The following is a 16478-nucleotide window of genomic DNA, read 5'->3' on the forward strand; positions in this document are numbered from 1 at the left end:
ATTAATGTCATGTGTAATTATGTGTGCCATTTATTAAGGATTTATTATGGGTTTTTAGGCTGAGGAACAAATTAAATCAATTACCATGTATTCTTATGGGAATATTTGCTCCAACATACGATCGTTTTAACACACGAAGCTGTTTCTGGAACGAATTAAGATCGTATGTAGAGGTATCACTGTGTATATATACACACATTCATCTTTATCATCATCTCCTCCTCCTACGCCTATTAACGCAAAGGGCCTCGGTTAGATTTCGCCAGCCGTGTCTATCTTGAGCTTTTAATTCAATGCTTCTCCATTCATCATCTCCTACTTTGTGCTTTACAGTCCTGAGCCATGTAGGCCTGGGTCTTCCAATTCTTCTAGTGCCTTGTGGAGCCCAGTTAAACATGTGGTGAACTAATCTCTCTTGGGGAGTGCGAAGAGCATGACCAAACAATCCCCATCTACCCCTCATCATGATCTCATCCACATATGGTACTCGAGTAATCTCTTATAGTTTCATTTCTAATCCTGTCCTGCCATTTAACTCCCAATATACTTTTGAGGGCACTTATTCTAAAATCTACTAAATCTTTTGGCGATTGTTTCATTGTCATACCATGACTCATGTCCATAGAGTAACACCGATCTCACTAAACTGACATATAGTCTGATTTTATATGAAATTTTAGGCGATTTGATTTCCTAATTTTACTTAACCTAGCCATTGTCTGATTTATATTTTTTTCAATCTTTCACTAAACTCTGAATTCTAAAGACCCTGTATTGGAGATCATTGTCCCTAAATATTCTTATCATATCTGTGATCTTTACAATCCCCTGCTATTTTTTTTTATTTCATCATTTTCCAGTCTTTTAGGAAGTGATATTCCTATAATCCACCTCAGCATTTTCATCTCTGTTCTCTCAAGTTTTGCTTCTTCTTTTCATCTTAAAGCCCAAGTTTCTTATCCATACATTAACACTGGTTGTATTACGTTGCCGTAATATCTTGACTTTTACCTTGATTAGCATTTTCTTATCACCTTCTACTACTGCTACCTCCCTCCACTTTCCCCACGCTGCTTTTATGCTATTCTCAACTTCAGCCTCACATCATCCCTCCTGATCTATAGTAGATCTCAAGTATCTAAACTGTTCCACCTGTTTTACAACTGCTCTTCTACTTTTGTGTACGGCTATCCTGTCCTTACCTTCCATACTATATAGCTATAGTCTTATCAACATTTACCCTCAAGCCACCCCTTTCCAAAGTCTCGTGCCACTCTACCACTCTTCTCTCAAATTCTTCCTCATTTTCAGCAGTAATCACCAAATCATCTGCCTTTAGCAACTCTCGCAACTCTTCATTCCTATTCCCTTCAATTAACACACCCAGTACCAACACAAATAAAAGTCCTTACAAATGACTCAGGTTTGTATAGCTGGGAAAAATACAATTGTATTAAAAAGTTGTAGTATTTATCCATATCATTTAAAGATAAAGATTATTCTTACTGAAGTCAATAAAAAGCCAAGAGACTATCATAAAATTAATAGAGTTTGGCATTATAGTATTAAAGTTATAATTGCCATCCATATGACTATCTATATTTTCACTTATCAAAGGTTCTCTAAATGTTTTAAAAATCTTATTACCACATTTTCAGAATCTATATCTTCCTTTTCTTTTACTATTTCTGGAGGCAAAGTTGTCACCAAATAATATCCTTTTATTTATGCCTCTGGAAGTAATTGCATTTTGTGCTTTAAAACTCCACTTGGTTTTTTTAATTTTTCTTATTTGTGAGGTTTTCGTCTTTTATATGCACACTGTGATTATACATTCATTTCAATTTGTCTAGATATCTTATGGTATGTTTGTTTACTTTCTTGCCTTTGTCTGAGGCATTTATTATTTCCTTGACTTTTCGTATGTGTAAGTGGTACTTATTGTACTATCTTCTCCCCTAAATGTTTTAATTTTCTTAACATCCTCTTTACCCTTGATGCTTTTGGTATTTCTTCTGCCACTGCCTTTTCCACTTTGTAGGTAGTGGAAATCTCTTAAAGCCAAAATTTAAACCATCACTTAGTCTAAAGTCTAGGTCTACATGCTTATATTTTTTGTAGTTTTTTCTTATCTACTTTTTATCTTCTCTGCCTATGCAGCTGAGCCTCTGGAGGTGCTACATAATAAAAGATGGTATTTTATGTACTTTGTATACATATACAGTATATTCTTTCTATTACCATACAGGACATTGCCCGGCCGGATTTACTGAAGTCAGGGGAAGGTGTTTCAAAGTCCTAGCTTTTGTTGGTTCACCCTTACAAACTTATATTGCTTGTAATGCAGAATATTCAGGTCTAATGACTCCATATAATAGTACGATTATATATGCCTTGTTGCAGGTAAGTAGGATCTAGTTATGATTAGTCATTAATTTTAAGGCTTATTTTATTAATATTTTTTGGAAATACTGTACTGTAAGGCTGTAAGTGACTGGTGATCATAGGTGAGCACCTCATTCACACTGAATGTAAAGTATGTATTCTTTTCATTGGTGTAGTCATGGGCTAAAATTTGAACAATACCATCTTTAGCTTTTGTATTTCTTATAGTACAGTATTAGAATATCTGAAATTTTAATCATATGGAAGTAATATAGCCTTTTTTGGGGTTAATGTGCTCTTTGGTCTCCAAGGACTTTAATATGGAAAGCTATAATAGGGAATCCAAAACTAGAAACTACCAAAGAAATATTTTCTTCCTTGGTTTTGGCAGTGTATCAACATGCACAGCACGGACTTAATCAGTATAAGGAATGCCTACAGATTCAAGTTTTATTGAATCCATCACAGCACCTTTTATGTTGAAATATGTTGGGTACATGACACATGGTCGAAAACCAACACTGATACTAAACCCGACGCCACCTGGTCGCTAGTTTATGGTTAACTAATCCATGAGGGTTTTTTTTTTTTGTAGCTTCTCTGGCACCAGATGGTCAGGCATCCTTAACCTTTAAGTCAAGTACAGTTAGTTAGTTTCTGTGGTTGTTATTCTTAGTGATAGTCAATGAATAAATGTTCCAAATTTTCTCATCTAAAGGTGGTGTTCACTCGTTTTTGACACACTCCATATGAAGTCACTTAGTGGTTGTATCACGACAGCATAGGACTGGATTTAGCTATAAAAGTTTGTCCTTTTTCTTTACTTCTTACAAATTTTGATTTGGTTGTTCATATTGTTAACTGAGTTTAAGTCACGGTTCTTAGTTTTGGACACGTGTAGCCGGGAATTGTTTAACATTATCATTATGCGACCTATGACCAATACATTCTGATTTTTTTCATACGTCTGTTTGATAAGTTTTTATGTTTTCTATATTATCTCATCACTTATAAATTTTATCTAATTCTCATATGTTTATTAAACAAACTAAGTCTTTATCTTGGGAGTTATACACATTTTCTGCCTACATTATATTGACTGCTTGGGAGTGTTTAGGTTTAAGTCTTTTGTTACCTCTTTAACTTTGATTTTAAAGTTTTTGTACAAGAATGCCTGGCAGCGGGATTGATGAGAACTTTTGGGTTTGATTCTAATATTTAGTGACTGTGGTTATTGGACTTTCCAATTCACCTAGTAGGCTAACACTCTGTTACACAAACATTAGACACCCACCTCAGTTGCATTGAGCAGGAGTTTGGAATATTTTATTCCTTGAACTTATAACCTGAAAGGGTTATTTTGGGGAAATAATCCATGAGAAGGATAGGATTGGTAACGCTTATTCATTTTCCCTTTTCTACATTCTCATTTTATGTCATCATCATATTCTCCTCCTCCTACACCTATTGATGCAAAGGCCTTCTATTAGATTTCGCCAGTTGTCTCTATCTTGAGCTTTTAATTCAATACTTCTCCATTCATCATCTCCTACTTTGCACTTCATAGGCCTGAGCCATGTAGGCCTTGGTCTTCCAACTCTTCTAGTGCCTTGTGGAGCCCAGCTGAACGTTTGGTAATTAATCTCTCTTGGGGAGTGTGAAAAGCATGCCCAATCTATCTCCATCTGCCCCTCATCATGATCTCATCCACATATGGTACTCGAGTAATATCTCTTATAGTTTCATTTCTAATCCTATCCTGCCATGTAACTCCCAATATCCTTCTAAGGGCTTTGTTCTCAAATCTACTAAATCTATTGGGGAATGTTTCATTGTCATACCATGACCCATGTCCATATACTGTAGTAACACCGATCTCACTAAACTGATATATAGTCTGATTTTTATATGTAATTTCAGGCTATTTGATTTCCAAATGTTACTTAACCTAGACATTGTCTGTTTTTTTTTTTTTTTTCAATCTTTCACTAAACTCTAAATCTAAAGACCCTGTATTGGAGATCATAGTTCCTAAATACCCAAATGATACTACCTTATTAATCTTTTCTCCTTCCAATGGTATTTCATCTTCCATTGCATAATCCGTTCTTATCATCCAAGAAAAACAGGAGAGAATGTCAGAGCTCAAACTCAAACATGTACTCTCTATGAGGTTTGTGGTAGAACTGAAGGGGTGAAGGTGTAATATCAGTGTAATACATGGTCTTGTGACTCATAGAATCTATACAGATGCCATTGCTCACAATTTATTTTACATTGAAATATAATAATTATCAAAATTTATAATAACAAAAGAAATACTGCATTTTCTTGTAGAGAAGAATGTTTTTGATTTATTAAGTTACTTTTACTAATTACCTTGTAACTATGAAAGTAAGAGGAATTTTAACAAAATATTTTGTATACGCATTCTCCATTGCCATTCGAAGCCCAGTGAATTTTTTCAGGATTTTGTGCTTATCTTCCTATGCCCCCATATATTGGCATTCTGGCCGTGCTCCTTAACTACTACACTGTAATTGTTCATTGGCTACTTTTTTCTTGGTAAGGGTAAAAGGTACCCTTTAGCTATGGTAAGAAGCGGTTCTAGGAGGACACTCCAAAATCAAAACAATGTCTTCTAGTCATGGGTAGTTTTTGGGTCCTTTGACTGGCCAGACAGTACAGCATTACATTGGATCCCTCTCCCTATTTACGCCTCCTTTTTCCTTTGCCCACACATCAACCGAATAGTCTGACCTAATCTTTCCACTTTCTCCTTTGTCCTTATAGACCTAACAACACTGAGAATATCAAGTAATTCTTCTTTGCTCAGGGAATTAACTACTGCACTCATAGACTCCTTTAAGGAAGGACTGGAACGTCCCCTGCTCAGGGTTTTTAACTTGAGTCTGAAAGATTAACTTGAGTCTGGACTAAAATGACTTCTAGAAACACATTCTCTGGATCAAAATGGGGGTTTTTGAGGATGGTGAGTTCAATGGTAACATTTTCAACACCACCTGGGGTCATCTTCAAGGTCTAAATGTCATTTATCAAGGTCAAATTTTTGAATTTTGGTCATTTTTGTTCGTTTTTTTGTGTGTAACTCATACATGGTGAGAGAGAGCTGATTATAATATGAGGCAAGTCTGCAGAGCTGTCCGAATTTAATATATATTGTCATATATCGTCCTTCAAGAAAGGACTGGAATGTCTCCTGATCGGGGTTTTTAACTTGAGTCTGAAGGATTAACTTGAGTCCTGGACTAAAATGACTTCTAAGAAGGGCTAGAAACACTTTCTTTTAGTCAAAATGGGGGTTTTTGAGGACGGTGAGTTCAATAGTGACATTTTCAACACCACCTGGGGTCATCTTCATCATCTTCAAGGTCAAAAGGTCATATTTCAAGGTCAAAATAGTGAATTTTGGTCATTTTCACTCGTTTTTGTGTGTAACTCATAGATGGTGAGGGATGGCTGATTATAATAAGAGGAAAGTCTGTAGTTCTGTCCAAATTTAATATATATTGTCAAATATTGTATTACTCAAACATTCCAAACAAGCCCTAAAACAATGAAACACTAAAATAAGAAATAAAGAACGGTATTTCTCATCACAACAAAACTCAGACATTAACATTTGATTAGATGAACATCGCTAGATGGAGAGCTTTTCTTGCCTCCTGAGGCATCTCACAGCCTTTTCTTTGTCACTTACATTGAGAACCTGAGCTTTCAATAGAATGTTGGCTAAAGTCTTACATGCTGCATTATTAGTAGCTAAAGGTGCATCTACAAAAGATAACAATTCAGCAAAATGAAAGCGGCAATGCATTTTAGTCATGGCATGCAAATTATAGGCATTATGTACAAAAAAGGCAGTTGAAATAGTTGGCACACCCAGTTCACCTCTATTCAAATGATCTAAGAACTCAGATGACACCTCGTTACCATCTTCATCATCCATGATATCCTCCATACTAGTGCTATTACAATATTTATGAACAAGGTATCCAGCCAAATATACAACTTTATGCTTGAGGTTATCAGCAGACCTCAAGAGCTCCCGAGTGTCTTGAGGAGTGATCTCGTCAATGAATTCACTTCGCTCATCTGGATTTATGGAAGAAGTACAATTCTTGTCGCAATCAAGCACACGAGAACTAGATTCTGGCCTAATGTCATGCTTTAGAAGTGTCTGCAAATTTGTAACTTTTGCTGCAGCCATAATGTCAACTACATCAATGTAGAAGTTTCCACCACTTCTTTGCCTGGCTTGACCAAAAAACTTTTCCAAGGCTTCATCCGCGAATATAGCAGGAAGAATGTAGTCAAAGTCTTTCTCTGCCAGAAGCAATTTGGCAGCAGCCACATTATTACGTGTAGACACAATGAATGATTCAGCAGTTTGCTTAGTTAACTTCAGCTTACGACCACTACCTCCTTGCCATGTGCAGGTCGATATAATTTGGCAGGCGTTCTCCAACTTAGTGAAAGATGTACAGTCTGCTGTCCAAGGCTGTCTGGAGTCATTTAGGCACCTCAATGCCATCTTTCTCAACTCTATTCAAGAATAGAAATCCAAAAGGTGAGTTGACTTGTTGTAGATGAAAGAACTGCTTGACAGTTTGTCCAGTAGCGTCAGTTCTTGATAGGTAGAGATCTTTCTGGTCTTTTATGACGTTAAAACCAGGAAAATAGGAGCTAATTTTGGCGCGAAATTGGTCGAAATCTCGGATTTTGTCTGCAGCCTCAGCAGCTGCATGCACCTTTTTAGCTCTTGATTGTGATGTAGAAGATGATGTTGGGCGTGGGGCTGAGGTAACCTGCTTCAAAGCTGATTTTGGTATTCCAGGAAATATTGATGGAGGTTGTTTGGGTCGCTTGCCACCCTTAACTGACACCCATTCACAATTGAAATGTGTCTCACAAATATATATCTCCTTCAAGCGTCTCAAGCTTTCTTTCTCATTCGGCATTGCCAATATCCATCTCTCCCTCTCCTCAGGATCTTTTGGGAAGGATATGACTTTTACATAAGGTGTCCCATCATAGTTCCCTTTACAACCAAAGCAGCTACAGTGACGTGGCATATTGTGAGATCACCAGCTGGACCGTTTCTATAACAAAAACAGAAACAAAACACATAAGTCAGTGAGATTTGAACAGAAAATGGGATTTGCATAGAAAACGAGATAAAAACAGAAAAAGTTGTGGGAGCAAAATGATCTTAAAATTTGAAAATACATAACATATGTCAATTTTTAAAAAATCAGGCATGAAGTCTCTCAGACTCAAGTTAAAAACCCCGAGGTCCTGACGTTCCAGTCCTTCCTTAAAGGAGTCTATGACTGCACTATAGTTGTTCAGTGGCTACTTTCCTCTTGGTAAGGGTAGAAGACTCGTTAGTTATGGTGAGCAGCTCTTCTAGGAGAAGGACACTCCAAAATCAAACCAGCTTTCTCTAGTCTTGGGGAGTGCCATAGCCTCTATACCATGGTCCTACACTGTCTTTGGTAAGAGTTCTCTTACTTGAGGGTACACTTAGGCACACTATTCTATCCAGTTTCTTTTCCTCTTGTTTTGTTAAAGTTTTTATAGTTTTAATAGGAAATATTTGTTTTGATGTTGCTGTTTTTAGAATATTTAAATTTTCCTTGTTTCCTTTCCTCACTGGGCTATTTCCCCTGTTAGGGCTCCTGGGCTTATAGCGTCCTGCATTTCCAATTAGGTTTGTGGCTTATCAATAATAATAATAATAATGATAATAATATTGATGATGATAATAATAATAATAATAATAATAATAATAATAATAATAATAATAATAATAATAATAATAGTAATAATAATAAAAAGAAAAAAAGATAATAATAATAATGATAATGCTCATCAACTTTATTGATCTTTGACTTTAACTACAGTACTATGTAGTTAGTGAAAGAAATTTTCTTACAGCTTAGTTTTGGCTTCCTTCTCAACTCTTCGACGTGTCAGAGTTTGACTATCTGATGATAGTTAGGGGAAGTGGTTTAGCCTTCTATAGTTGTTTCAAAGTTAGTTTTATTCTAAGCTTATCATGATTCTTTTATGTTCTTGTGTAATTCCAAACAGTTGTATGATACCTTGGAGATGGAGGAAGGTAGACTTCCCTGCTTATGGGATCACTAATAATTATTTTCACATAGGAATTTTCTACTAGGTACTGTAGGTGATACCACACCCACTGCTATTATCATAGTGTGTAGTGCCCCTGGGGACAGGGCTTGGGACCCTTATCTGTCTACAGTGGGATTATGCAGTGAAGGGTAGGGATCCATTTGTAGAAGACTTGAGGTTTTTATATGGTCGCAAAGTTTTGCTTAGCTCTTACCTCAAAGCTTTCACCATTTTTTCCATGCTGCTTTTTTTTCCGTCACACTAAAACAATTCTTATCTCAATCTATATCCAAATGATTCAAAAGCCCCTGACAGTAATACCCCCAAAGAATAATGCCTTAATGAGCAAAGCCCCACATTGGGTACCATAATATGCTGTGGACTTTGGAGTTAATGTGGACTAGAATTAAACATGCCTTGTTACTACTTTATTTGCAGTCTAAATGTACATACAATCACATGCGTTATTTCTTCAAGCCTTAAATTTTTGTACTTTAGCAATAATTCTATGCCATTGAATGCTCACTTATATTACAATGGAAACACATTCTTCATTCAAAATTCACAAATGCAACGTAATATTTACCGTAACCAACTGAACTAATTAACATCCTAATCCTCTTTTTAGTAACCTTACGATTTAATCATCATTCTTATCGACAGCTAAATCTTAAAACCTTACATTTAAATTTGAATATACCATAGGAAGACACCAACAACCTGAACTAAAACAGTTATAGCATGTCATAACATGATACTATATTTTTGTCATAATACCATAAGATTTCTTTCTCTATACAGTAAGTCTTATTCCACTGGTAAATAAGCCATTATATAAATGTAAAAAAGAATTTCACGATAATTTATTGCTTTTTGTGCAAACCTTACGATTTCAAGAATCGTATAATATATGTGCAAGTACAATCCACCTTATTCATTGTCACTTGTGTTTTCCCTTCTTTGTTATATAGTTGTATTCAGAACTTACTCTTTAAAGTACAGCCCCCTTTACATTTAATCTTTAATAATGTTTTCCTTATTGCACTGTCACTTTCATTTAAATCCACCTTTCCATTCTTACTGTCAGCTTTACTTTTAGTAACTGACAAAGGTTATAAACCTCACTATCAATGTGATTAGATTGTTCCTTTGTCTTAATTTTATCTTAGTATTTGATAAGGCTTATCTATCTCCCTAGCATAAGCTTCTCATTTACTAGGAAACACCACACCAGGTCTGGTGTCTCAAAACAACAACTGAGTAATGGAAGGGAAGTTATATAGGCCACCATCCTCCTCCATTCACAATTCCTGTATAAGGAGATTGAATTGTTGAAAACTGGCAAATATGAGGTAAATTTGAAAATATAATTTTAATAGAAACTCAAATTATAAAACTGCTACAGCTCTTAGGAGGGCTCCAGTGGGTGCTCTTCCTTCTGAACAGAGTCGTGCGTGTCTAGCTGCTGGGGCTGAGGAGACGGCGGAGGTGGCTTCTTCCATGGATTTAGGGGGGGGGGGAACTAGTGGGAACCCTGGTAATCCTGTGATGGATATGCCCTCTGGCCCGAGTCATATATTTTTCAAAATACGAGTATGGACTTGTTATTCAATGATATTAAACTATGAACCTTTGGCGTTTCCCGAATCATGATGGAGGTTCAAGGATATGTTTCTTAAGGCATATTTCCCAGCTTACCCAGAAAAAGGTTGTCCTGATTCCATATGCCTGCCTTAAATAGACCACAGTTTGCTCAATGCTTCTGTGGTCAGAATGACAGTGCCAGGTCGAAAACTCTCTTTTTGACCAAAACAGTGAAGATAGTATGTGAATCAAAGAGGAAGGTGCTACATGAAAGCTCAACTTGCCTAAAGAATGTAGCCCTGTTTTGGAGGGGATTCCTGGAACTAAAAAGTTTTTGTGAAGTCTTTATCTCTAAATAATAGGATACTCAAGTAGGTACCTACCAATTGCTTGGCCTTTTTCCTTTGGATCCCTACCACTTTAGGACGGCAAAATTCAGTGCCTGGCAGACTTTAACCTAGTGTCTGTCATGTCCTCTTTGGAAGTGAGAGGTGGTTTGGAAATTCCAGTCGACCACCTCTGCTTTAGCGAAGCTACTTGGTAGCCCTACCTATGAGGCCTTACAGATTTCTAGTAGGGTGTGGTAGAGGATTCCTTTACATGGATCCTTTATACAAATGCCTTTTCCCCCTAAGCTATAGTGGACAAAGCCAATGTGGAGGCAGTAGCCACTTTACTACAGTTAAGGAAAGGTTTTTGGCCCTTCTTAAAGAAATATGCCTCCTTTCACAAGGCTGCAGCCTATAAGATTCAAGATCATGCTTAAAAATGACCTGTGAAGAGGCCAGCTCCTTTTTGCCATCCCAAGGCTTGTTCTACACCCAAGTCCTCTTGGGAGGAACAATGGCAGCAAAGCCACCCCACTCAAGATGAGGCCCAAATCATGGGTCATTCAGAATTTTTTTTTCATAGGAGAGGCTACTGAGAATAGCAAAGAAAAATGAAGGGCTGGTTAGCTGCGTAGAAGCTAAGGATCTCATTAATGAGAGGCTGTGGATTGGGGGATTTAGTCTTCATTGTTTTAAAGAACATGGGGAGGGTGGGGGCAGAGTATAGTCTCAAGAGGTTTTGAGTAGTAGTAGATATGAATTATACCTCTGCGTCACCGTTTTTCACCTGATCCTGAAATTTAATACCTTTATAAGCAAGCTGCGGAAAAAAGAGTTGTAGAGTAGTGCAGGTTCTTAAGATTCAAGGGTAGACTATTCAGCATAACAAAGAAAGACTTCCCAGAGAGAAGAGTTGCTATCAACTTTAATAGGGGCTGAATGTGAAGGTCTCTTATATACAATGACTCTGTGCTTTGTATCTTGATATACTGGCCCTAATTTACTTATTATTTGTAGAATTTATTTTGCTTTGTTTTTACTCAGTCAATTTTTTGTTATTCCTTGCATTGTGTATCATTTATTCTTCACCGTTTCATTTTTCTATACTGATATGCTCTCTGCATTTGGGTTCTTGGCATTGTAGCACTGAATTTTCAATTAGTTTTTAGGTTAACTTATAAAAGTAATAGAAATTACAGTAATAATTAAGATGATGATAAATATGATGGTAACAATGATATATAATATTCTAATCAAAAACAGTTATTGTAGCATCCAAGAAATACCACCTTTGGATGGGTGTAACACTGAACATATACTATAAGACTGACTGAAAAGAACATAATTACAATGAAATTACATCTCGTTCTGGGCATGTGTTATCATATATAAACTATAGATATGACATAAATCATCATTTCAGGGTGCATGTCTGTATACACTATTAGATTGATATTTCAGAAATATCTCTTAAGAGTTCTTTGTCAAGGCTGTGATTTGCCTCTGAGTGAAAGTTCCCAATTTACAGAAATTGAAAAATAAAACATTTTTTAATGTGTATTTTATCATATTTTATATCATGTTGATTCACTGAACTTTTCAATAAACCTGTTTAAATCATATTCAGTATATGGCAATTATTTTTTTCATTATAATCTGAATTGTACTGATAGATATACAATAGTAAGTTTTACATAAAGGTTCAATAGATATTTTCTTTCAAATATCTGGTTACTTCACGACAACTTTCGGGAAGAATAATATTAAGTATTTTTCTTATAGAAAGGAGTCATAGAACGTAATGTCGTCTACAGCACAGCTATTCATACTTGGTAAGTATAGTGTTAAAGTTTGCTTAATGTTTTTACAGCTTTGTAGTTTCCATAGATTTTTAATGATAGTGTATTGGTAGTTTCTTTTTATCATAATTCATGTTTATGATATTGTGCCTTTCAGTTAGAATTAACCCTTTGTATTGTTTGTCATATTATTTTCATGAATCTTGCCTCCACTTCACAGTGTTGGCAACAAAGTTAATCATTGTGTGAGAACAGTAAGGAAATTCAAGCTGGCATGTATTGGGTTAAGATAGCTGCCTAGTATTGACTTGAATATCCTTATGTATTTAAATATCATTACTAATAGTTTTATTTTTTTGTAATATAAGATTATTATTTCTTTTTACTGTATTATTGTATATTTATTAAAAGTTTATGTATTTGTAGATAATTTTTTATAAGGTGAGTTATTTGAATATTTATGTAAAGAAGGGAATAACTTCATTTATATACAGTATTGTTTATGGTTAGGTTATTTCTAATATAGATGCAAGGTACCTTTATATAGTTAAGTAGCTATGTATGAGTTGTTTGAACTAAAGCCTGCCTCATTAGTATAGACTAACTTCTACGAAGCATACAGTAAATAGGCACTTGAACATTGTAAGGTTTTTGCTGTAATGGGGATCCAAGGCAGGGTTTGGAAATTGCGAGAAAGAACCAGATTTTTGATAAAGGATTAAATTTTGTTATTTTGTTTACTCTGATGTAGAACAAGGTGAGAGTTAGTTTCATGTTATTCTTATCAGTTTAAGAATATCAAACTGGTGGATAATGATGCATCAATAAGAAATGTTTATTAGGAATACGGTATCTATTAAAGAGATTTTAGACTATTGGGCTACTTTACCGAAACAAAGTTCTCCAGTCAATATGGGGATGAATTATCAATTTAACAGGTATTCAACACTTTTTGAATCTGATTAGCATCTGCCCAGATATTTCACTATCCTTTTAAAGATAATAGTCCTGCAGACTTGTTCTTACTTTTTATTAGTAACCAAACATAGACTCCTTAAAGGAGTCTATGTAACCAAATGATAATTTAATGTACCACAGCAGTGTATTACTTGGCTTATATTCATGCTCATAAGCAAATTATAACAATTATGTAGTAAGTAGGTGGTGTGATGATTAGGTTAAGGGAGCCAAGCAAAATTCCCACCTTTTGATGTCTTTTTGGGCATCATATCCTTTATGGGTAATGATTACCCTCCAGGCACTAGTCCACCCATGATTATTGCTATCATTGTTATTATTATTATTATTATTATTATTATTATTATTATTATTATTATTATTATTATTATTATTAGCTAAGCTACAACCATAGTTGAAAAAGCAGGATGTTATAAGCCCAAAGGCTCCTACATGGAAATAGTCTAGTGAGGTAAGGAAATAAATTGATTGACGATATGAGAATGATGAGTAAAGAATATAAATATCTTAACAAATCAATAATTATGTTGAAACAGAGCATTCACATACAAACTATGAAGAGAGACTGATGTCAACCTGTCCAACATAAAGATATTCTCTGCAAGTCTGAACTGAAGTTTCGGAAGATCATTTCACAACTAGTCACACCTGGAATAAAACTTCTAAAATACTATAGTCATAAGCCTTTTGTTGGAGGAGGCAAGACTGTTAATTGCATACCTAGTTCTATGTACAGGATGGTACAGTCTGGGAAGATCTGAATGCAAAGAATGGTCTAGATTATGAAAAATCTTTGGTAATGTGCATTAAGAACTGATGGAACAATGATGTCAGAGATTAATATCCAGATCAGGAATAGGAAATCTAATAGACTGAGGAACTACACCTCCAGAAGCATCAAGGTCCATCAAGAGTTTTAATTTCACAAGATCAAAAAGCTTAACTAAGTAGTTTAGCCTCTGGAAAACAGGAATGAGGAAGATCAAGTTTCTCATTACTCTACTTACTGTCATATACATTTATTATTATTATTATTGTTATTATTATTATTATTATTATTATTATTATTATTATTATTGTTGTTGTTATTATTATCATTATTTTTATTATTATTATTATTATTATTATTATTATTATTATTATTATTATTATTATTGTTATTGCTAGATAAAGCTACAATTGTACTTGGAAAAGTATACTGTAATGCTATGAGCCCAAAGACTCCAATAAGGAAAATTATCCCAGTGAGGAAAAGGAAATAAAGATAAAAGTAAACTACAAAAGTATTAATGGACAATTTAAATAAGATATTTTAAGAACTGTAACAATAGTGAAATAGATCTTTCTATATATTTGATCTAGAGACTTATGTCAGCCTGTTCAACATAAAAACATTCGCTGCAATGTTGAACTTTTGAAATTTCACCGATTCAACTACCTGATTAAGATGATCATTCAATAACTTGGTCACAGCCAGAATAAAATTTCCAGAATACAGTGTAGTAGTGAGCTTTATGATGTAAAAGGTTAATGACTATTAGAATTAACTGCACACCTAGTATTACGAACAAGAGGGTAGTGTCCTGGAAGATCTGAATGCAAAGGATGGTCAGAATTATGAAAAATCTTATGCAACATGCATAACGAACTAACTAAACAATGGTCCCAGAGATTAATATCTATTGGGAATAAAAAATTTAATCGACTATTATGTTCCTATCCAACAAATCAAGGCGAGATTCAACAGCTGAATTCCAGCCAGGAGAACAGTACTGTACTCAAACCAAGGCAAAATCAAAGAATTTACAACACTTATTCAGAACAGTTTGATCAACGAAAATCATGAAAGACTTTAAGCCAATTTTGTGTGCGGTTAAAGAACGAGACAGACCAAATATGTTTCTCATTAATGAATTTGCAATCTAGAATCACGCCTAAAATTTTAAGTCATGCAGAGGTAAAGGAATCTTATCAGTGCTGAGATCCGCATGTTGAGGAACCACTATCTTCGACCTACTTACAATCGTACTTGAGTTTTTTTAGAATTTATCGTCTTGCTCCATAATCTGCAGTATGCACTAGCTTTAGCTAGATCTCTATTAAGCCAAAAGTGTTGCCTTTTCCTTTAGAGAGTGAGTGACAAAGACATAAGGTTAAAGTAATGGAGGGATTGTTAAGTCTATAAAAAGAGTGCAGATTTAAGGGTAGCCCACCATGTATGTTCCTGTGTTGTGCTAAAAATGTTTTCTTTCAGGGTCAAATTGTATCCCTTTTCAGTTTAAGCATAAACTGTCTTATCTCATTATAGTTTTTCAAAGTCAAATCTGATTTGTTACCCTTCTTTAGATGATAACAGGAGAACCCTACAGCCTTAGGTTAAAGTTAACTTTTAGAATGTTCAGAATTTTGCCTAACAATTTAAGAAGACCAAGGTGAAGGTATCAATTTTATCTCAAAATACTCCATATGCTGTATATAGAATTTTTTGTTAAAGTTAAACATACGATTTCAATACACAAGAAAATGGGTTTAGTAATAGTATTGGTTGGTAATGGTAATTTTCAAGAATTTAATGAACAGTCAGCACCAAAACTGAGGCAACAAATTTCAGAGGATTTAGTTTGAAATTCACTAACTGGCAACTACAATGCGTATCTCAGAAACTTATTTTTTTCCTACAAGGGAAGGTCTGTCAAGCAAAATAATGCTAACATTTGATGCACAAATATCCTATCTATGATATATATAAGAATCAAAGGAAAAAAAATACGGTAATAGTAATTATTTCAAAGTATAGTAATTACTTCAAACCATAGAAATGAAACAATTTGAAATTTTTGTTCAACACAGGATTACCAACGTTACCTATGTATATTAGTATTACTAAGAGCGTCGTGGAAACAAATATTTAATGTCGTACTGTATTATCAATTATTTTAGTAAAAATACATGAAACCATGCAAGTATCAATAAAATATAAAGGGAAAATCTTCGTAACATTAAACATAATCAACCGTAAATGCGCCTAGATTCTACAAAGAATTTGGGTGAGTTGGTAGTTCCTTCTCACTTAATAGTGATCTAGCTAAAATTAGTGCAGGGTGCAAGTTATGAGTCATGAAGTTAGATCCTAACAAAACTCAAGTATAATTGTAAATAGGTCAAGGACAATGGCTCCTCAACATCCGGATCTCAGTATTGATAATGTTTCTTCAACTCTGACTTAAAATTTTAGGTATGA

General features: G+C 34.8%; 1 protein-coding gene across 1 annotated transcript in view; it reads left to right on the top strand.

Annotated features, from left to right (window-relative positions):
• LOC137620654 (uncharacterized) overlaps window positions 1–16478 on the top strand; it is a 452540-nt gene that overhangs the window by 286732 nt on the left and 149330 nt on the right. Inside the window, exons 15-16 of the mRNA XM_068350990.1 lie at window positions 2249–2403; window positions 12243–12292. Of these exons, the coding sequence (XP_068207091.1) occupies window positions 2249–2403; window positions 12243–12292 (205 nt within the window). The remainder of the gene's footprint in view (window positions 1–2248; window positions 2404–12242; window positions 12293–16478) is intronic.

This window comes from Palaemon carinicauda, chromosome 27 (genome assembly GCF_036898095.1).
Source record: "Palaemon carinicauda isolate YSFRI2023 chromosome 27, ASM3689809v2, whole genome shotgun sequence".
Classification (NCBI taxonomy): domain Eukaryota; kingdom Metazoa; phylum Arthropoda; class Malacostraca; order Decapoda; family Palaemonidae; genus Palaemon; species Palaemon carinicauda.